Genomic DNA, 22,367 nt, shown 5'->3' on the forward strand with positions numbered 1-22,367 from the left:
AGGACCCACAACTAGGATATACAACTATGTACAGGGGGTTTGGGGAGATACAGCAGAAAAAAAAAAAAAAAAGATTGGCAACAGCTGTTAGCTCAGGTGCCAATCTTTAAAAAAAAAAGTTACTACTTGAATAAAAAGTTCCAATACTGAATTAGACTAAAATTATTATTTGAAAGTATAAGAGAACAGAGAAAGTACATGAAAACAGATATTTATTATAGAATAATTTTCTTTTTTATTAATTAAAGGCTTTAAACAAAAAACCATAATTTCACAAACTGACAACGACTTGGTAGAATGCAAATACTTCAGGCTGGAGAGGCAGGGTTGTCCTTGATGGATTTACGTATAATCAATTCTCACAACATTTGATTCCAAAAAGTGTGCATGAATTGGCTTGACATGATTAATAATTTAAATATAAACATAAGGGAATTTAAACATTGGTATTATGAGTCAATTCAAGGTCAAAGACTGGAGAGCTATATTAAAAAAAAACCTGAGGTCAAAAAAAAATCTTTAGGAAACATGGACTATATTCCATGCACATCTGAAGGCCTAGGGCTAAACATCCGTTCGCGATGAACACCAGCAAAGGGGGCAGAGCAGCACCAACAGCTGCTCCACAAACCGCGTGTTTCCAAAATTATACGTTTCTTTACAAATAAACATTACAATATTAATAACTATGGAGAAACTATCAGAATGCGTTCCAAAATACGCTAACTTTCACGAGGCACCCCCGAGCCGTATCTTTAGGCATCCATTTCAGTCTTGGGGCTTTAAGAACATCTTCTTTGCTTTCATTGGTTTTATGTCTCCGTTTTCATCTTCTTCATAATTGGCACGGTCTCTTTTTTTGGCAAACTTTTTTCCAATTGTCCCCACCAGGGTCTCATATCTGTCAAGATGATATACAACACAAGTTTAATTTCAAATAAAAAAGGTAGGAATCAAGTCTTGTCAAGAACATCAAACAAAATACGCAACAAAAATAAGAAAAATCAAAACTATGATTAAAAGAAACTGCCTGATTTAAAAATTTACAAATTTCTCTACAAGTGATTAAATTCTTAACTGTTTTCTGTTTTTGCATTATCCTAAATAAACTGAGAGGTAAATTTTAAAATGTGTGTAAGAAGCAACACTGCAAATGAGCCCTCAACTGGCAGCCTGTGACAGGTGTAAACGCACCCCAGGTCACGTCAGAGAAAGCAGGTCATCGTCCTGCTGGGCGCTCCCTTTCCAGCTACTGCAGACCGTGGGGCAAGAGGAGCGCGCTCTGGGAGGCCAGCGAAGGCTGCGCCCAGGTTGTAACGCTGTTCCAAGTAACGGTTACCTTCTGGCCATTTCTTCATCCGACACATCGAGCTCCACAGTTTCATCTTCAACTTCCTCTGCTTTGTTCTTACCATTCATCTGAAGCATTAATTTCTGAAAAGTACATCAATGCTGACTATTAGGGCTGGAAAGGGCTCGTTAAAGGAACTAGTGTTAATGTATTTGAAGGCAGAGAAACAGAAGTCACCGAATCTACAGGACTAGCCAAAATTTCTAAGAGATTCTCTGTAATACTTTATTCCGCAGTGTGCTAACAGAAGTCAGCTCTGAATTAAAATAATAAGATAAAGCCCCATTAGTTAATACTTACTGTTAATGAATTAAAATTGCACTTTAGATGATAAATCTTATCAGTTACTTACATATAAAGCAGGCACACTGCCGACACACTCTAGAGAGGGGGCCAAAGAAAAAGCAAGCTTTCAGATTCCCTCTCAATTTCCCATCTTCGAGTCAAGTGGAAGTAGTACCACAGTTCAAAGTAATTTTACATGGACTTTTTGGTTGGGGGGACAGCAAATCACTGGATGGAAGAACTGGAAGCCTGGCCCCAGTATAATGAGAAGGGCCTGCCTCATCTTGAAACACAAAGGTGGATAACACATCTTGTCTGATGTCCACGTGTCATGGGTCTCCCCTCTGTCTATTTTTCTCACATTAACCTTTTCTTGACAGTTACCCTCTGACAGACTTTTTTTTTTTAATGTATAATACCTTCTTTATAGCAAAATGGGATGAGGAAGGGAAAGTGGAAGAGAAACCAGTATCGACTAGCTTTTCCAATGTTTAAAGGACTGTACCACAGTTACAGAATATTTATTGAATAAACTCACTCCATGTAGGTGTCAAACACATACAATATAAAAAATGTATTCTAAGTACGTCCTGTTTATAATAAAGTAACTGCTGTCAAGTTGTTATCACTCTTTTCATAACCAGATATACTGAACTTTTCTCACATTTTAAGGCAGCTCAGATCTGCAAGCCAAACAGTTAAAAACTTTCTCCCAGGAGAATGTATTCAGTGTTACAGAGTGCCAGTGACTAAAGCTATCTTCTCATGAGTGCCCACATCAAATTCTGAGGGCCACATCAACTCCTTTTCCCACATACCAGACATACTTTGGAGTGCTTGCCTAGCCACAACCCCAGTCTCTGGGTGTCACACACTCACACTTGTTGCTTTTTTCTCCCACTTTACCCCAGTGCCCTCTTTCCTCTTTTCAATCTAAAGCTTTAATCAGGCCAAAGCGGGGAAAGTATGTATTAAAAACAAACACTCTTAGTGTTGATTTTGTGTAAAGTAAATATAACATGTTAATTATCATACCCCCTCAAAAATGGGAAAAAAAAGAAAATCAACCTATAAGCTTTAAGTAAACTCTGTCAATTAGCTTGGTTAATGGTGGCTCTCTACAGGTATCTTTAGAGAACTGATTTTCAACCAGGGACACTTTTGCCCACCAGGGACCTTTGGCAATGTCTGGATATATTTTTTGTTATCACAGCTGAGGGGTGTGTGTGTGTGTGTGTGTGTGTGTGTGTGTGTAAGAGCATACACACATGTGTGCACTATTGGTATCTAGCAGGTAGGAGGTAGAGGCCAGGGATGCCACTAAACATCCTACGATGCACAGGACAGCCCCACCACAAAGAATTATTGGGCTCCAAATGTCAATAGTGCCAGGGCTGAGAAACCCTGGCTTCAGTGATAGTTGCAAAACTAAGGCTTTACAACATAAACCTCTATTTGTTTGGTTAAGTACTTGATAGGATGGCTTTTAATACATCGGCCAGAGTTCTAATAAATATTTGTTAAATGAAGGTCTGAGCTTCTCTATAAACCTGAGGTAGGAAAATTCAAATGAATAGCTCAGTTATAAGGTAAATATTTACTTTTCAAACAAACTTTCCAGAGGATTCATTTAAAAATCTATTTACAAGCTTGGATTAAAACCTGTCCATTAAAAAGTCAAATTACTCAATTTTTAAGTAAAATTTTTCCATTAGAAAAGATACATTTATAGATGCCAGAAAACAATTTTTCATAATAGCATTATATGAATAAAATACTGATGTTCTTGTAAAAGACCCGAGATGAAATTCTAACACTTCCAGTGGCGCTGTCAGGGACGGTATACCGCTCTATTAAATTGTCTACTCAATTCTACCATAAAACTAGACTGCAGCGCCTGCAATTTCTTTAAATAGCTATGGCGATATTTCAAGACTTGTTATTTTCTACATAATAAGGAGAAATGGCACCTGGTGGGAAAAAACCTAAACCCAATTATTAGCAGAAAGAATTCAACTGGAAAAACTTTAAATTTGAAGCAATTATATTTAATACCTCAACCTCAGGATTGAATCCTCTGAATGACATTCTTCCATAGAGAAGATCTTCACACAGTGAGAAACTTTGCTCTTCTATTATGAAACTCCTAAATGGGAAAATAAACCTATATTAATAGCATGTCTACTTATAACAAAGCACAGCCAATAAAACTCAAGATTTCAAATGAAAAATGAATCTTAGGGTTATCAAATACAGCAAGATTTCTAACTCAGGGTTAGAAATAAAAACCGATTAATTTGGCCAGCAAAGGCATTAGGAGACAGGAGCTGCAGGCTGGAGGCACAGTCTCTTATAAACACTACATTTGATTTGCATCAATGCCTACATAATGTAGACCTAAAGTATTTATAATAAACCTGAATCTTTCAAACCTGAAGCAAAGTTCCTCTGACATTTACACGTCTGACCAAGTTCTTATTAAATTTTCATTAAATATCCAGAAATGACAGTCCTGGGCAGCTTTAAGCGAGTGTATTAGTCAGAGCGCTTAGCTATAAACAATAAAGACTGACCCTAGATGCCTTAGCAGAGAAGGAATTTACTGGAAGGGTACCAGGTATCTCATAGAATCACTGGGAAAGCTGGATGAGCACAACTGGAAAATGGACAGGAACATGGGTGGTAGGGGGTCGACTCAAAACCAAAATCACGCTACAAAACTGTCCCAGGAAAAATGACGCTGCTGCTGACAAGGCTAAGCACTGGACACCAGACGGCACTGAGGAGGCCACTGTTGCCCTGGAAACAGGATGCAGGCGCAGATGTTTTGGTCTCCAAAAGGGATTCTCTTGAGTCACCAGCGCCTGACTCCAGTCCCAGGTAAGCATATTTGACTACAGTCTAGCCATCAACCAGAAGTATGCTAGGAAAGCAAATACTTGCCCTCTATGGCTTCTTTCGCAGAAAGTTGGCTCTGCTTCTTGTCAAGATTCACTCAGTCCTCCACTCACTCAGCCAACACTTACTAAACCCAACTGTGTACCAGGCACTGTTCTAAGAAGCTGAGGAGACAGCCACAAATAAGAGAGCCTCTGCTGTAAGAGATTACATTCTACAGAGTACTGCCAGATAATAAATAAAAGATTTATACTATGCCATGGATAAAAATGAAGCAGGTTATTCCACTCCTGGCCATCAGGGAGTAACTGGTACCAAACCAGCTCTCCTACTGCAATCAACTATAAAACAGGATGAATAGGAAGCAATTATTTTCAGACAATTAACAACTCAAAGTTTAGGGCTGTGATGCCGAGAAGAAAACCAAGTGAAGTGAGCCCCATGAATGTTTGCCTTCTGACTGGAGAAATTTCTAGACTGTGGAGCAGGGAACAGGAGCCCAAACAGAGTCCAGTCTCACTGAACTGAAGAGACAAACTGAAGCTCAGGGCTACAGAGGTGGCTGAAATATACGGGTCCAGATAACAGAGCAAAGGAGATAAGCAAAGGAATTCTGGGAGCTGCATATTGGGTCCTCTTGAATCTCTGGCCAGATATTAGGCTGTACCTGTGAAGGGTGAGTCCACAGTGTCAAGGGAAGAATAACGATTTTCCGGAGGAGAACAATTACCTGGTGCATTAGTTTCCTAGAGCTGCTGCAATAAATTACCACAAAATTGGTGGGTTAAAGCAACAGAAATTTATGTTCTCACAATTCTGGAAGCCTGAAATCAGTTTCACTGGAACAAAATCAAGGTGTAGGCAGGGCTGCACTCCCTCTGAAGGCTCTAGGAGAGAGCTTCTCCAGCCTCTGTTGACAGCAAGCATTCCTGGATTGTGATTGCATCACTCCAACTCTGCTTCCATGGACACGCTGCCTTCTCTGTGTGCATGGAACCTCTCTGCCTCCCTCTTATTTATTTATTTTATCTTCTGTGAGGAAGACTGGCCCTGAGCTAACATCTCTGCCCATCTTTCTCTACTTTATATGTGGGATGCCACCACAGTGTGGCTTGATGAGTGGTGTTAGGTCTGTGCCCGGGATCTGAACCTGCAAACCCCAGACTGCCGAAGTGGAGCATGTGAACTTACCTACTATGCCACAGGGCTGGCCCTGCCTCCCTTTTACAAGGATATATGTGATTGCACCTAGGGCTCACTCAGATAATCCAGAATAATCTCCCCACCTAAAGACCCTTAACTTAATCACATCGGCAAAGTCAACTTGGGCATATAAGGTAACACTCACAGGCTCCAGGGACGGAGGTCTAGATATTATCTGGGGGACCATTTCCCAGCTTATCACACCTGGGAACGAAAATTTACCCTGGAACTGTATGTTGAACAAATATAAGACCTTGCACAGATGAGGGAAACGTCTGAGTTGTGTTTACCGGAGTAGAGAGACCAAGGTGAACACCCTGACAGTGAAGAGAAAGGTCACAACTTAAGAGTAAGGCTAATCTACTCCTAGAGCGAAGGCTTTAAAATCTACCCTAACAAAAATGGATCAAGCTGATTGGCATGTAAATTAAGTGCCTAATGGAACAAAATTCAACACTTTATTAAGGAAGACAACAAAATCCAGGTACTCAGCAATATAATATACATAACGTGTAGCACACAATAAAAAATTACTAGACATGTAAGGAAGCAAGAAAATGTGACCCATAAACAGGAACAAAACAATAGAAAAAGAGAGATGACAGAATTAGTAGAAAAGGACTTTAAAACAAGCCATGCTGTGGTAGGCATCCCACACATAAAGTAGAGGAAGATGGGCACAGATGTTAGCTCAGGGTAAGTCTTCCTCAGAAAAAAGAGGAGGATTGGCAGCAGTTAGCTCAGGGCTAATCTTCCTAAAAAAAAAAAAAAAAAAATCAATGCAACAGAATGGAGCCCAGAAATAGATCTATACTAATATGACATAGTGATTTTTGACCAAAGCATCAAAATAATGCAATGACTGAAGAAAAATATTTTCAATAAACGGGACTGGGACAACCAGTTAGCTATTAAAAAAATGAACTTTGATTCCTACCTCACACTATAGACAAAAAATCAGAGATAGATAAAAATGTAAAAGCTAAACTTACCAAAATTCTAGAAGAAAACACAGAGAATATATTTGTAACCTTGGTAGACAGAACCAAGAAAGAACTAACTATAAAAGAAAAAAAAATTAATGAAACAAAATTAATAAAAACTACTGCTCATCAAAAGACAACATTAAGACAATAAATAGGCAAGACTTGCACTGGGAGAAAATATTCACAATACATAAATCTAGCAAAGATTTGTATTAAGAATATAAAGAACTCCTATCTGTACAGAAGTATGTAATGTTTACCTCTAAAAACAAAAAAGAATCCTATATAAACACTGAATTCTATCTAGTTAATGATGTGCATGCTGAAGTGGTCAGGGATAGAACGTACTGATAGATGTATAGAAGGGGGAATAAATATCTGATAGGAAATGTTAAAAAAAAAGATAAAACCACCTCATTTTTGAAAATGGGCGAAAGATCTGAATAGGGATTTCAGAAAGGTAGATATGGAAATGGCCAATAAGAACACAAGAGTTCTTTAACATTATTGTCACCAGGAAAACGCAAATTAAAAACCATAATGAGACACCGTTAGAATGCTAGAATAGGTAAAATTAAAAAGATAACATAAAATATTGGCAGAACCACCAGAATGCTCACACTTCCTTAGTGAAAGTGTAAAATGGTTATAAGCACTTTGGAAACTGATCTGAAAGTTTCCTGTAAAGTTAAATATATGTCAATCAGATTCCACATTGCAGTTAACTTTTAAGAAACTACTACTTATTGAGTTTTGGAGTAGTACCAAAGAAGAATTATCCAAAAATGCTACTACAATATTCTTCCCTTTTCAACTACATCATCCGTGTGAGGGTAGATTTTCTTTATATACTTCAACCAAAACAACATGCTATAATAGGCTGAATGCAAGAGTTAAGAGAATCCATCTGTCTTCTATTATGCCAGACATTAAAGAGATTTACAAAAACGTAAAACAAGACCACTCTTCTCCCAAATTTTTTTGTCTTGGCAAACAGTTACTCTTCATTCAAATGTGTTATTTATGCTAACATGTATGAGTTTATTTTTTAAATGAGTATTTTAACTTTAACTTCTCATATAGTAAATATCAACATGATATAAACCATACAAACAAAAGCCCTTTAGTTCACTGGCCCTCTAGTCTAGCTAGTACCTCACTTCCTTCAGGATCGCCTCTCCCTGAGGGAACCTAAATTCAGGCACACATTCTCCTGAACTTTTTGTACAGCCTTTTCCATAAATTTGGGATTCCCCCTTAACTGCTCAATCTTGTTTCCCGTAGAGTACAGCTCATAAAACCTCACCAATCCCCCAAGTAAATCACCTCCCTCAGGAAAGCACCACATAAGCTGTTAAACAATCGCTTAAGACAAAAGATGGACCCATAGGACAGCGACCCCTAGAGGCCAGGGGTGGATTCAGAGCAAAACAAGAGGCCTCTCAGAGGGCTTTCCCATAGGTTTCCACTGAACACAATTATTTTAACATTAATAAAAAAAGGAGCATAGGTGTTTTCTTATCTAAGTGCATGGTTTCAATAATTAGGAGAATTAATTACAGTTAGCAAAGAAGTGAAATATTTCAGAATTTAACTGTAAACATTTCTATATTTTAATTTCTCCATTTCATTAATGAAGATCCATAATTTTAGAGCTAGAACACATCCAGGAAATTATCTAGTTTATCTATTTTTCCAGATGAGAAACTACTGCTCAGAAAAAAATAAACAGACTTGCCTAAAGCCACAAATGACATGCATGGCAAGACCGGGCAAAAACTCGCTGCTGGGCAACCATTCTCTACATGTCTTGCATTTCTGCATTTCTTATGAAAGAGGTACTAATTGCCCGCTTACTCTGGACTGTCTTTTCAAGGATATGTGTATAGTGAACGGCTTTGAGAGATGTAGCTATTATCTTCCTCTAGAGCAACGGGTAGACTTGCTTAAGGCCCAGTATAATAAACATAATATCTCCCTTGGGGCCAAGAGCAAGTGTGCTTGCAGTTCAATATCAAAGATTCAGGTGTCCTAAGCTCTGGACTTGTTAGCTGTGATGCAAACCTACTAGGGTCGTCACATTCAGGTGGGCCTCAACATGTCATCTCCTGTGGGGTATAGGGGACAAGGGGGAAATGATGCAAACGTGATGCTCATGCTGCTTGCTGTGCTCTAATAAAGTTCTTTGTCTCTGACTCAGGCGTCTTGTACCTTCCAGCAGCACCCATGAAACTGAAACTGTGCCAGGCTAACTTGTTAGTTTCTACATAGGGTACAATCTCAGATCTCATAGTTCGTGACATCCATCAGGCCACAATACACAAACACAAGAAGCACAGTAGCCAAAAATACTTTTTAAACAACATCCTATGGCAAAAGTAATTAAACTGGCTATATCACATACTCTATGCTGGGGCACATGCTTTGGAGAAAAACATGGTAACAACAGCAAAAACCTTTGAGCTGGTAAATTCATCCCTAGGAATTTATAGTAAGCATGTTACAGCAGGCCCCGTGGAAACAGACTCAGAGACACAGTTATGTACAGAAGTTTTAGTGGGCAGTCCTGTTTGGGAGATGCGCCTCTATGGCAACGAGGACAGCAGGCTTGGGCAGAGCGAGTTGACCTGCAGTGTGGCTACGCTAAGGCCTCGGCCCCTATGAGGAGCTCTGGAGTTAGGAAAGCCCTGCAGTTGTTCCAAGTTGAGGAAAGCAGCCAGACCCTCAGCCCCTACAAAGCGCAGTCACCAGCTATGGGTGTCCCCTAGGGGAGGTATGAACACTGAATAGCCCTGAGCATCATCACTGAATTATAGCCTGGCTGAATGGTAACCTCTAGACTTCCAAAGCATATACACAATTAAATCGCCAATTTCACAGATAGCAGTAACCTTCTGGAATAATTCAGATGACACTACCAAGGAAAGGTTCACAAATACAAATGAGCAAAAAAAAACCAGCGGGTGAATTTCATAATATTCAAGTATAAGGAAATACATACACTCCTAACATTTATTGTGCTTTATGACTGGCATTGTGGCAATTGCTTCATATATATTATCTCATTTATTTCTCATAATGTGTGTGACAGGTGCTGTTATCATACGCAATATACAAATGACAAAAGACAGGTTAAGTAACTTGCCCAAGGTCACAAATAAGCAAGTGATAGATCTGAGTATCACGCTCAGGTCTGCCTTATCTCCAGAGCTCATAAAAGCTTAATTAACAAATCCATTCCACCGTCTCCCTATTTAGGGAGTTAAAACCCCACACCACAAGGACACAGCATTCATTTATGCTCCAGATCTACCTCCACCTGGCTCCCATCCTGTGGGATCACCTTGGGCTGCTGTGCTCTCAAATGAAGGCAGTGGCTCTTCTAAGATGCTGTCTCCAGATTCAGTAAGCACTCCCTCTGCTTGACCCCCCAGGCCTGGAGTGGAATTTACTCCCACTGCACAAGCCACCGAGCTCCTGCACTGTTCTTAGTGGCTTCCTTAGGCCCTGCCCACATGGTAGTCTCAGTTATACCCCCCTCAAATTACCCAATTTGACAGTGTCATCTCTTCTTGCCAACATCCTAAACTGACATTCATACCTATACATAAATAGGATGCTGAGTGACGGCAAAAGGTTATTACTTACTGTTATGGTCTGAATGTTTGTGTCCCCCGCGAATTCATATGTTGAAATCCTAACCCCCAAAGATGATGGTACTAGGTGAGGCCTTTGGGAGGTACTTAACTCATGAATGGGATTAGTGCCTTATAAAAGAGACCCCACAGGGGCCAGTCCCGTAAGTTCGTGCGCTCTGCTTCAGCAGCCCAGGGTTTCGCCGGTTTCGATCCTGGGAGTGGACCCAGCATGGCTCATCAAGCCATGCTGAGGTGGCATCCCACATGAACAACTAGAAGGACCCACAACTAAAATACACAACTATGTACTGGGGGGGCTTTGTGGAGAAGTAAAAATAAAACCTAAAGAAAAAAGGAGCCCCCGCCCCCCCCCCCCCCCCCCCCCCCGCCGAGATCCTTAGCCACTTCTACCAGGTAAGGACATAGCAAGAAGGGTCACCAGCTACAAAGAAGTGCTCAGGAAAAGGGCCATTTTGGAACCTCAGATTTCCAGCCTCCCTAACTGTGATAAATAAATTTCTGTTGTTTACAAGCTATGCAGTCTATGGTATTTTGCTATAGTGGCCTGAACAAACTGAGACATTTATCTCCCTAGGAATGGAATCTAAAAGTCATTTTTCTGGGAATAATATGCTGTGTTGGGGGGGGTGAAAAAAAAAAGAATACTAAAAACAAGTGCCCTGCCTTTCAATAAAAGTAACAAAATATCTGGACTACAAAACATCTGGACTACTTTGTGTAAGCTTAGTCAAGGCACAACTTAGTGCACTACTAGTAATGGTCCCTGCCTACATCACCCCACTCCCAGATAGATACCATCTTCGGCATTATCTTCCCCTTTCTCACTAAAATCTTGCTTCCTCTGAGAAGCAACAGAGATAACCAAGTATCTTCCTTCTATCCCTCCTGGTGGGGCACACTTCTATCTTTAGAGAAGGATATCTAACCTTCTAAAAAGGATCCAGAAGAGGTCAGCCAAATGAATGACGGAATATAACATGTTAAAAACAAAAATAAATTTTAAGGTACAGAAAGGAAAAACAACAATGTGCCTGAAGATAATAAGTGGCATCTTTAGTCATTTGACAAGGTTTAATGAACACTACCAGACCAGACGGCTTAAGGTAAGAAGAGCACCAAGGAGAAATGATAAACAACTTCTAGAAGAACTTGGATAAATTTATAAATGATGAGAATCCATTACTCCTTCATTCCAAAGTACTTACCAAGTACCAACCAAGCTTAGAGGTGGAAGAGAAATGATCTAGTGTGCTATCCCAGCTTCAGCAATGCTTTGCTGGGTCATTGGTACCCTCTCTTAAGCTTCAATTTCCTCAACTATACAATGGATGGAATGATAGTAGCCAGCTCTCAAGTCTGCTATGAGGATTAAATAATTAAGACATGTAAAGTGCTTAGCCCAGTTCCTAGTACACACTGTAGATTCAATAAATAGCTAAGGCAATTGGTATTAATAGGAAAAATTTTAAAAAGAGAAACAGACCCAAAACTCCTGACTTGCTTTTAAAAGGCTCAGCCTAATGAAGAACTGTATTACTGAAACCAAACTGGAGAGGCCTGAAATACACACCTAATGTTCGGAACTTTAATATGATAGACAGCACACTACAGATTCTCATAAAAGGGCCCCAGTTATTACTAGAGATGTATGGGCTAGATTTCTTTATTCAATGTAAAAAAGAACAATGTTATAAATGATGGCCAAGGGCCAGTTAAAATGCATAAATCCAAGTAGAACTCATGCAGGTTGAATAACTCAGAAAACTATTTGCAAGGCTAACTCAAGAACTGGAATAGATACTATTTCTCAGGCTCTGTCAGTGGAACGATGTATCACATTTACAGGGACCTCCCTCTGAATGCCCAAAGTGTCATCAATATAATTTCTAATGAACCCACTCTTTCTCTTTCAGCTCCGGCAAATCCAAGTACCAGTGCTCTTCACTAATGATTTTCTTTTCTTCCTCTTCTAGTTGTTTCTTGGTTTCCAAGTCCAGCCCCCTTTGCATGAACTGTCAAAACAAAACAAAATCAGTGTCAGCAACTAATTTTCCCAACTTAGAGGTGAGGAAAATTCAAATAACTTTATTCTTCCACTTGCTGTCGCTCCAGGAATCCCATCTCATGATTGAGGGTGGGGGTGGGATGACCAAGCAGCTTAGCTCTGCCCTTACCAACATCACACAAGACTAGGAGGGAACCTGCAAAGCACATAAAAAACTAACGTGTACTTCCTTTAAAATACTTCAAAAAGAGATTTATCATAACTTAGTTTTTCTCATTTAATAAAACAGGCAACAAAAAACTGTATTCAATAAGTATCACACTAAATATGTGATACAGAATGGCCAGGGAGGAAGGACTAAGACAAAGACTGATCCACAGATCAGGACAGGCAGGTAGAGACAGAAAGTGAGAGGAAAGAAAGGATGAGAGACTCAGTACTTTCTGAATCTCTCACTGACCCAGGGAGCTCACTGGTTTTTGCACCTGCTGATCTTGGTGTGCAATGCCCTTCTCGCCCTCTTCCACCCGGCCAACTCCTAACCCTTCTGACATAGCTAAAGCTCCTCCACCTCGTGAAATCATCCTTGGTAGCTGCAGGCAAAATCAGCATCTCTCTCCTAGGCTTCCCGTGGTACCCTCAAACAGCCTCACCACATTTTAATTTCTGGAGCATCTGTGTCTTCTGGAGGCCTTCAGGGCAGGGGCTGTGTCTGGATCGTCTCTTCCATCAGTAGCAGCGTGACGAATGATGCACAGTAAGGACTCTAAATGTAGACTGCAGTGAGGCTACCTCTATAAGCCTGCTCTTCATTTATCTATCCTCTGAAATGCTGACTAACTCCATGGCTGCTCTTTATTATAAAATCTTCAGAAGTGCCACTCAAAATAGGCCAGTAGAGAAAACAGCAGTCCTGCTGCTAGTCTCTCCCCAGCACAAACAATAGCTCTACTTTCTCAGGAGACAGGGAAACAAATCAAGAAGTTCATCAGAGCAAAATGATAAAGTATCAATAAAGGAGAAAATAAATCAGAAAACATCCAGAAGCCTCCCAGCAGTTAGGCCTTTTACCAGGGACTTAACTCTCAACCCCGGCCCTGTTCAACAGCTTCCCCATCTTCACAAGATAAAAAAAAAAATCCTTGCTCTGGCCTAAAATTCCTCGCATAGTTGTAACCACTGGCTACTTTTCCAGGCCCATTTCTTGCTACTTGCCTTCCAGACATACTGAATTATTTCACTTCTTGGAAATCTCACCGGATTTTTTGGGTTTTGCCTCTCAGACTTCTGAACTGTATTTTCCCTCTGTTTATGTCGCGATGCACGTCCCCGCCCCGCTGTGCACTTCCTTCACCTCAGGACCACTTCCCAAGGAAGTTCCCGGGGCTCCCGGGGCTTGCAGCTTTGCCGCACTTAGTACGCTGCATCCTGCCTGCTTCCTGACGGGTCTGTCTCTCCCATCCGACCGCGGGCTTTGCGAGAGAAGCCCCCGGATTTATAATCCGGTTCCCAGCGCCTAACGCAGAGCAGGCGCTGAGTGAATGAATGAACGCCACCGCTGGAGGCTCCCCGGGGCCTCTCTGGTGCCCCCACGCGCCCGCCGCCTCAGCCCCGGCCAGCTCGGGAAGACTAGGTACCCCTGCCGCCCGGCCCGCCTCCCCCGAGTCCTCGCACCTTCATGCGCAGCAGGTTCTTGGACAACTTAGTCTTGCGCTCGGCCGCCATGCTGGCTTCCGCCCGCCGCCACCAGCCCAGCCGCGCATGCGCGCTGCTGCGTGCTCAGCGGCCGACGTCTTACGTAGCGTGCGTCGTCCCGCCCCGCGACTTCGCCTGAGTTTCTCCCTTCGGAGGAGGGCGTGGGTCGTTCTCGTGTCGCCGCGGGAAGAAGTTCGAGGCGAGGGCGCCGTCGCTAAAGCAAGACCCCGACGAGACCGCTGGTGGAGGAGGCCCGCGTCCTGGCCGCTCCGAGCTGTGGTCCGCCTTCTCCGAGGGCTTAGACCGGACCTCTCAGGCGCCGCGCCGGGCAGGGCGGCCACCCGGACCTCGCCGTGCCGCGTGGCTGCCTCAGGCCTTCTGGTGAGACCCTTGAGGCGGCTGCCCCCCGTCCCGCCTGGACTGTTCCTGACGTGATGGGTGGCAGGCTTCCAGCGTTCCGCGTCGCTTACGTGGGAGGGCTGGTTTGCTGTTCACGGTTACCCCGTGGGCCGTACTGTCTCCGACCCCGTGTTGCAGTCGCGTAGACGGAGGCATAGGGCTTCCTGGACGAGCCGCAGTCAGTGAGGGAGGGCGCCGCACGCCGGGCGGGCGGGTGTGGAAATCCAGCGGAAACCGTGGGGAACTCGCCCGGGAACGGTTGTGTGCGTCGTTGAACCCAAAAGATCCTTCGGTTAAAGAGGAGAAGAGACGGAGAGCGTCAGAGACAGGAGGACCAGAAGACGACCTTGCGTTCATCTGAAGAATGGGGAAGACGATGGCTCAGACGTTTTCCACACCGTTCACACGGGCCCTGCTTTGGGAGACACCCAGCCGACTGGCGTTTCAGCTGACAGCGTGCACCCTGTGCCGCGTTCTTTTGCAGGGTGCCTGACGTGTGTTTACTTAACCGTCGTGAGAACTCTGAAGAAAGTGTCCTCATCATAGAGTTCGGGGACCTGGGGCCCACAGAGGTTATGGGACTCAGCAGAGCTCGGGTAGCTAGTGAGTGTTGGAGCTGAGACTCAAAGAACGTGGTGAAAACGTGGCCCTGCCCGTCAGGTTCTCCCAGTGGAGTAACTAAAGGCACGACGATGTGGTCCGCGGTTGCAGAAACTCATTCCTTCATAGCTACATATGAGACCCTGGGCAGATCTCTGGACTACAGGAGTGTGTGGAAACACGTGACCTCGCTTTCCCTAAAATGATGATATGATAGAGTGACTTTTAGGGGTACTTTACATGAGGGGGTCTGGGATGGCTCTTGTCGAGGATAGCGCTAAGGCTTGAAAGTTGAGAAAAACCTCTTGTACGAAGAGTTGGCCATAGAGCGTTCTAAGGAGAGAATAGGAACTCTAAAGGTCCGGAAATGAGAGCAAGAGGAGAGTTGTCATGAGTTTACCAAGTGGGAACCATAGAGGTAATCACGTTATGAGTTGGATTGTGTCCCTCCAAAACCGATGAGAATTTTGTCTCAGGATGTGACTGTGTTCGGAAATAGGGCCTTTAAAGAGGAGATTAAGTTAAAATAGGCCGTTAAGGTATGTCCTATTCCAGTCTGACTGGTGTCCATCTAAGAAGGGGAAATTTGGGTCCATAGGGAGACATCAGGCATGCAAATGCACAGAGGAAAGGCAGTGTGAAGACAAAGCGAGAAGGCCTCCGTTTGAAAGCCAAGGAGAGAGGCTTCAGAGACTCCAAACCTGCCTATGCTTTGATCTTTAGAACTGTGAGAAAATAAAGTTTTGTTGTTTAAGCCACCCAGTCTGTACTGTTTTGTTATGGCAGCCCTGGCAAACTAATACACCACATAATTAGCTATAGATTACAGTTGAAATAAGAGCCCTATGAGAAAACTCTGGGGTTCGTGAGAAGATATAGCAAGGGCACCTAAACCATTCTGGCCCAGAGAAGGAAAGGACTCTTAAAGGTGTGACATTTAAGTGGAGATCTGAAAGGGGAGGAGTTAGCCTGGGGAAAGGCCTTCCATCATTCAGTTTTATGCTACCAAGACTCCCATACATCCTGGGAACACTTTTCATCTTGCAAAACTGAAACTCTACCTGTTAATAGCTCCCCATTTCCTCCTCCCCTGGCAACCATTATTCTATTTTCTGCCTCTGTGAATTTGACTTCTGTTCAGGATTTTGAAAGAAGTTCTGTGGAAGCAGAGGTGAGGAAGTGACCCAGTCTACTGCATGCAGCTAGGAAACAACTGAGATCTTGAAGGATGAGCACATATCTTGTCAGCTTAAGAGGAAAACAATTCCTGGTAGAAATAAGAGCATATGTATGCCAGCTTAGGATGCTAGAAGCTCCGTACATTTCCTATGGACCTCTGTTGTTACCAGGGTACTTGCACACTGGTTCTGATTCATTTTCTTGAAACATTGGCTTCATGATGTCACTTTCCTGCTTCAAAATTTACAATAATTTATTGTCTGGGATATAAAGGTCAAATTCTTCAACCTACTACTACGTTTTTATTTGACAATGAAAATACTTCTAATGAAAACTAATCCCCATAGTCTCTTCTCACCCATCAAAATATAATAAATGAGAAGTGATTTAAGAGTAATGGTGTAATTTTAATTTTGAATTAAACTCCCTCTGAGGGAAGATAACTCCTTGATCTCTCTATGCTACTGAATTGTAGAATACAGAGGATAAGTCTCACACTCAGTGGGTCAACCTGCTTTAGTTACACAGCCAAGGAAACATCATTTTGGGGGAGGAGATGTTTCTGTAGGTCTTCGCACATACAGGGGATTCTGAATCTTTTCTTAATGGAATTTCTTGGAAGTGTGAAAAGTTCAATTCCTTCCAATTACCAGGTCCATCAGGAAAAGGCCCCCTGAGTCTCCATTCTTGTAGCTGACCATATCTGAGGTTGTGCAGCCCAGTTCAGCAAGTCTAGTCATATGTATCTACTGAGCACTAGAAATGTGGCTAATGTGACTGAGGAACTGAATATTAATTTTAAATTTAAAAACTGTAGCAGTGTAAAATATTTTCCCATTATATAAATTTTATTGCTGTGGAAAGACTGTGTTTCACTTTGACCTTTGAAAATTTAGTATCTGAGTTGAGATGGGCCATAAGTTTAAAATATGTACCACAATTCAAAGACCTGGAACAAAAAAAGTAAAATATCTCTAATATTTTTTCATAGTGATTACATGTTGAAGTAACAGTAGTTTGGATGTACTGGCTTAAACAAAACCTAGCATTAAAATTGATGTGGATCAAGGCTGCCCCAGGGAGAGGAGCCCAAGGCATCCTGGCCTATTTGCTGATCTGTATGACCTGATTCATATCTAAAGTTATACAACCACACACTAGCTAGACCCCACCTGTACAGATACCATTTTAATGGCTTTTTACATGATCTTTCCTTTGTCTAGTAAAAATAACTCACATACCTATGACTTATAAATTTAGCCTTAACCCTCAACACATTGCAGCTCTTCACTGCCCATGTGCCCTGTCCCTGTGCTATTCTTTGACTAAAGAGCACTACCACCAGAACTTGAGAGTCCAAGATATGTTTCTTTTGATTCCTCAGCTCGCCGAGCCTAAATCATTTCTTCTGGTGGCCCATATCAGATCTTGCTTCACGGGCTTGTGAGCTTAAGTTCTGGTAAGTGCACTTTTCCTCTTTTTGTGCCTTCCCCTTTTTCGAGGATGGATCTAAATTCACTTCATCAGGAACCTTCTCAGACAGCTGTATGAATCCAAGCTTGCTGCCCATGGCTACTCTATGGGGAAAACCATGGCATTCTGCCCTAAGAGAATCAGTACCTTAAGCCTGAGGGTGATGAGGAATGAATGAATCCATTCCTTCCTACTCCTATCTTTAATATATAAATTTTACATGGGCATTGGTCGACCACTTCAGTCGTTAGGATGGTCACCAATCTCCAAGACTCCCGTGGCAGGTGTCTTTTCCTAAGGCTGGATTGGAATCCCTCCCTATGGCTCCTAACCACCCTCCTAACTGTGGGAAAGTCCCAATCGGGACTCTGGTTCAAGAAAAGTACCAAACTCTAGCCTTTGGTTGTGTATGCGAACTCCTTGGGAGAATGGTTCCAGGACACAATTGGGTAGAATGTCCCCCAGACTGGTGGAAAATTCTTCACTGTTTTTCTCTATTCTTTTATCTCTGGGACCATTCACCAGGCACCTATTACTGCCAGGCATAATAGGGAAGATATACAAGGGATGCAATGCAGGGGTCGCCCCCATCATCCCTTGCTATAGGAAACCCACAGGCAGAACAATGGGTAGGATGCTGCCCTAGGTTCACGGGGGAATTTCAAGGTAATGGACCCTTTTCTTTCATCTCTCTTCTTTTGTCTTTTTGCTTCCTAGGACCATGAGAGCTTCTAATTCCATTCCTAAGGACTCACCTTTGGCTTGCCTTTTAAATAACTGGGCAAAATGTGATCTACAAGATCTAAAGAAAAAGAGACTTATTTTTACTGTAATACTGTTTGGCCTTAATATACTCTGAATGAGGAAAATGGTCCATGAGTGGCATCCTAAGTTTTAATACTATTTTTCGACTAGGCTTATTTTGCTGCCACCTGGGAAAATGGTTTGAGATCCCTTATATTCAAGCGTTTATGGCCCTAAATCAAGATCCTGAACTCAGAGCGGTTTGTTGCATGTGTCTAGCTTCCCCTCCATCTGGGGTCCTCCTGCTTATGGCAGGGCCATGTGGGGTCCAATAGGACTGTCTGGGTATGCACTTGGAGTGGGAACAGTTGTAGGGCTTTATACCCTAAATCTGGGAACTAGTTCACTGGTGTCTGGTTTTTTTGTGTGTCTGTGTCCCTGTTGGTAAATAGCTTAAAATTGGCAGTTTGGGGACTGAGTTTCTCAGTGATGGTAATAAGCTATCTTTAGAAATTAGCTTGTTTGTTGTGGCCACCTTGGGAAAGGCCCCCTAAAAATGGAGATAACTATAAACAGCTGGCAAGATAACCCAGGGTAAAGTTACAGTGGATGTTTTGGGCTCCTTTTGAACTTTGCAACCAAGAAACGAAATCTTTATAGTCAAAGCCTCCACCCCTGGGAGCCCACACCCTCTGGTTTCTGTGCCTGATCACTCTGGTGACCCCAAGTTGGATGCCCTGTCTTGGTGGTGACCTGATGAGTATTTTAGGTGCCTACTGAGTCAGTTATGAGGATAGGAGACCTGAAATTTATTCTGTAAACTGTCCTGCCTGTTTTGTGTGCCCCAGCTTGGGAACTGTTGTGTAACCCTTATCTTGATAACCCTTGGGAAGAGGCTGTGAGGGCAAGGCCTGATCTCCTCTTTTCCTTTCTTTGTTTTCTTCATTACCTCCCCTGTTGTCACCAAGTCTAGGTTAAGTTCAGGCTGGACCTGAGCAGAACCTGGACCTTCTGTAAAATCAAAAACTTGAAAGCCTTTTGCCAGGGACTTAACTCTCAACCCTGGCACTGGGAGCCCCCGCCTCCAGCTAGCTCCAGGCCTTTGCCTCTTGTCTCCCTGGCTTGCCTTATGCTGGCTCAGGGACTAAGTGCCTAGGCCGAGTGGGACTTGACTAAATCTTATAACTATGTCGAGACCCACAGTCAGGTTCTGCACCGTTCTCTGGACTGCTGTCAGTCAGACACTGACGGTGCTTTACTGCCATGGGGAATGCCCCAAGCATCCCCGGAGACTCACCCCTTGGGTGCATTTTAACTAAATGGAAACATTTTCAATTGGATGGGGTATGCCCCAGAAGCTCCATCTTGGAGAAGACTTGAGTCGTTTCTCTGTGCCTTTATGATGTATTTGAACAGATAGGTCAACCTATAATGTCATTTGAGTTACAACTCAGTTTCTGGGAAATCAAGAGCAACTGTCCTTATATAATTCTTGCAAGAGTGGAAAAGCAGCTCTAGAGGCAGTTCAGATTCCACCCAGTCCTATATCTCAAAAGGAATTATCATCTCGCCTCTCCAGGAACTGTTATCTAGCCCATCCCAGTTCCTAAGACTGAAGAAAACAAAAAAAAAAAAAAGGAAAAAGGAAAAAAACGGCCATAAGTGTGCTCTTGCCAAAAAATCTAGCATCTTGAATGTCTTCTCCACAAATATTAGTAAAAAGGCTCAAGACAAAATTTGCATTCATAACTGATGAGCTTTGTATTACTGTACCTGATTCACGGCAGTAATTATTAAAACAATAGCTGTGGAGACTCTGTGTATGTGTGTTTATATGTACATTATATATGTATGATATTTTACCTCCGGATGCTATGGCCAAAATTAAGAGCTCTGTTTAATTGGCTTAAAGTAAGTGCTTATGTAAATTCTAAATGTAATACAAATTAACCTAAATGTCCTTTAAGTTAACATGATATAAATTAATCTTTTAATAATTATAAATTAATAACTGAAAGCTTATTTAAATTTGAGTAAGTCTACCTAAAAGACAGAGATATATGTTTTGCTAAGATAATTTCCTATGTTCAGAAGGACTGAGGTCTCTCTTAAAATTTTTTGAGTGTTTGTGCTATTGTTTGGAATAGATAACTGAGCATGTTTCGCAGTGAGTGTTGTTTCCTATCTGAATGAGTGTTTTAAAACCTTTTGATATTTTTGACAAGCTCCCCACCTCCCAAAAAATTCAAGTCCTGATTGAAGGATTTCTTTCGACCTAGAAGAAGGAAGAAAATCTCTCTGAGGATTTTCAGAGGGCCCCTGGGACTTCTCAAAGAAATTTGTTTCTCTCCCTTCCTATAAAGAGGAAGATACTAAACTTATTAGGCTTATTTGGTATGTTAAATTATGTGGAAAGCATTGTCAAATAAGCGATGATAAACCTTTTTAGGTAGTATTATGTGGATAAAAGTTATTGATATAAGTGTTTTAAAATTATATAACATTCCTAAAATTCTTATCTGTCCTGATTGTCAGTCGTAATTCTAATTATTATCTTGAAATGTTGTATGTCATAGAAGTAGCCAACTTTCTTTGTCAATTGCCCTTCTGAGTCTTTAGTCATTTGCAGATAGTTGCTATTTTACTCTGGTCCTTTTGGCTTTTGCAAATATGGTTCATCTTCAGAGAAATTCATGGAAAGGATTATGACACAGGATTCTATAATACAGGTTTCTGATAAGCTTTCAGATTGTAAAAACTTAACTGGGTAAGAAATTACAGAACTCTTAACAGAGAAACTGATGACCTCATGAAACTGCTGACAGAAGATTAAGATCAAGAATCGATTACACAGGACTGAATGAACTGATGAGGATGATTATAGTTTTTATGACTTTTGTTTAAAATATTGTTGATTTTTTGATGTTTTGTTTTCTCAGATTTAAGGAAATCTTTTTCTCTTTTCTCTTATGATAACTATGACTTATAGCAATTTGGTGAAGTTATATCTTTGTGAACAGAAGTAGAACATTTATCTTTTTCTCCCTACCTGATCCCTCCAGAACTTGGAAACTCTTAGTGAGTGAGTGAGTGAATGAATATGGTTATTTTCATGGAAATATAATTATTTGCATAAGTTCAATAAGAATCTGTTCTCCTTATAACAGGACACATTTGGAAACATTGGTTATATTACTGAGGCTTTGACTAGAATGTCATATTTGAGAGAAACATACAGACTCAGATATGACAATACAACCTTTGAGGAATAAAGGTTAACTTTCTGGAATAAAGCCACTTGGAAATATTGGCCTTGTACCTTGTTTACAGGGATTGCAGCAATCTTAACTTGTAAGTAATGAAGGTCACTTATCTGGCAGGTGCCTAGAACCTCAAAATATTTTGGGCAACCTTGAGAAGAGAGGAATCCACCCAAATCTGTAGATATTGCAGGCAAAATTTGATGACAAGTCCTTGGCTTGGCTTTCCTGGCCTCAAGAGCCCTTTAAAGTTCAACCTGAGATTCTTTATGAAAAGTTCCAGCAAAGCAGATTTAAAAGAGCCTATACGATCAATTCCTGTTCTGGCTACACTTATGTAAATAATTAGACCAAGTTTTATTGAAACTACACTTATTTTGCAAACCAGCTAATCTTAATTTGACTATCTTTTGTAAAAATGACGGTGATTTTAGAGAGAAAATTTGTTTCAATAGAAGCTATAGTACACATTTATGGATATTAGATTCTAGCTCTTCTCTTCTATAAGATTCATCTATTACTAATCATAATGTCTCCTTGTGGCCATCCCTCTCTGATACCTGGGAGCTCCCTGGGCCATAATCAAACCTTTTCCTTCAACTCTACTGCCTAAATACTAACTAGATTTGC

General features: G+C 41.7%; 1 protein-coding gene across 3 annotated transcripts; it reads right to left on the reverse strand.

The window, feature by feature from the left end:
- Positions 1-211: 211 nt before the first annotated feature.
- MPHOSPH6 (M-phase phosphoprotein 6) lies at positions 212-14,543 on the reverse strand. 3 transcript variants are annotated; one of them, XM_070500770.1, is made up of 6 exons: positions 14,062-14,139; positions 13,645-13,903; positions 12,282-12,394; positions 3,692-3,782; positions 1,340-1,434; positions 212-901 (listed from the first exon to the last, which is right to left on the reverse strand). In XM_070500770.1, the coding sequence occupies exons 3-6, from the start codon at positions 12,389-12,391 to the stop codon at positions 769-771; spliced, it is 429 nt and encodes a 142-aa protein (XP_070356871.1). In that variant the 5' UTR covers positions 12,392-12,394; positions 13,645-13,903; positions 14,062-14,139; the 3' UTR covers positions 212-768. The 3 variants fall into 3 exon arrangements, with proteins under 3 accessions (XP_070356871.1, XP_070356872.1, XP_014698566.1); XM_070500771.1 differs by lacking the exon at positions 13,645-13,903 and adding an exon at positions 13,041-13,153 and having other exon boundaries at positions 14,062-14,130; XM_014843080.3 differs by lacking the exon at positions 13,645-13,903 and having other exon boundaries at positions 14,062-14,543.
- Positions 14,544-22,367: the final 7,824 nt, after the last annotated feature.

This window comes from Equus asinus, chromosome 28 (genome assembly GCF_041296235.1).
Source record: "Equus asinus isolate D_3611 breed Donkey chromosome 28, EquAss-T2T_v2, whole genome shotgun sequence".
NCBI classification, from domain to species: Eukaryota; Metazoa; Chordata; class Mammalia; order Perissodactyla; family Equidae; genus Equus; species Equus asinus.

Coding starts and splice junctions, on each gene's coding strand:
- MPHOSPH6 (XM_014843080.3), bottom strand. CDS start 14,112: ATGGCGGCCGAGCGCAAGACTAAGTTGTCCAAGAACCTGCTGCGCATG. Junction 12,395..14,061: donor AGAACCTGCTGCGCATGAAG/GTGCGAGGACTC, acceptor TTGTTTTGACAG/TTCATGCAAAGGGGGCTGGA. Junction 902..1,339: donor GATGAAGAAATGGCCAGAAG/GTAACCGTTACT, acceptor TCATCTTGACAG/ATATGAGACCCTGGTGGGGA.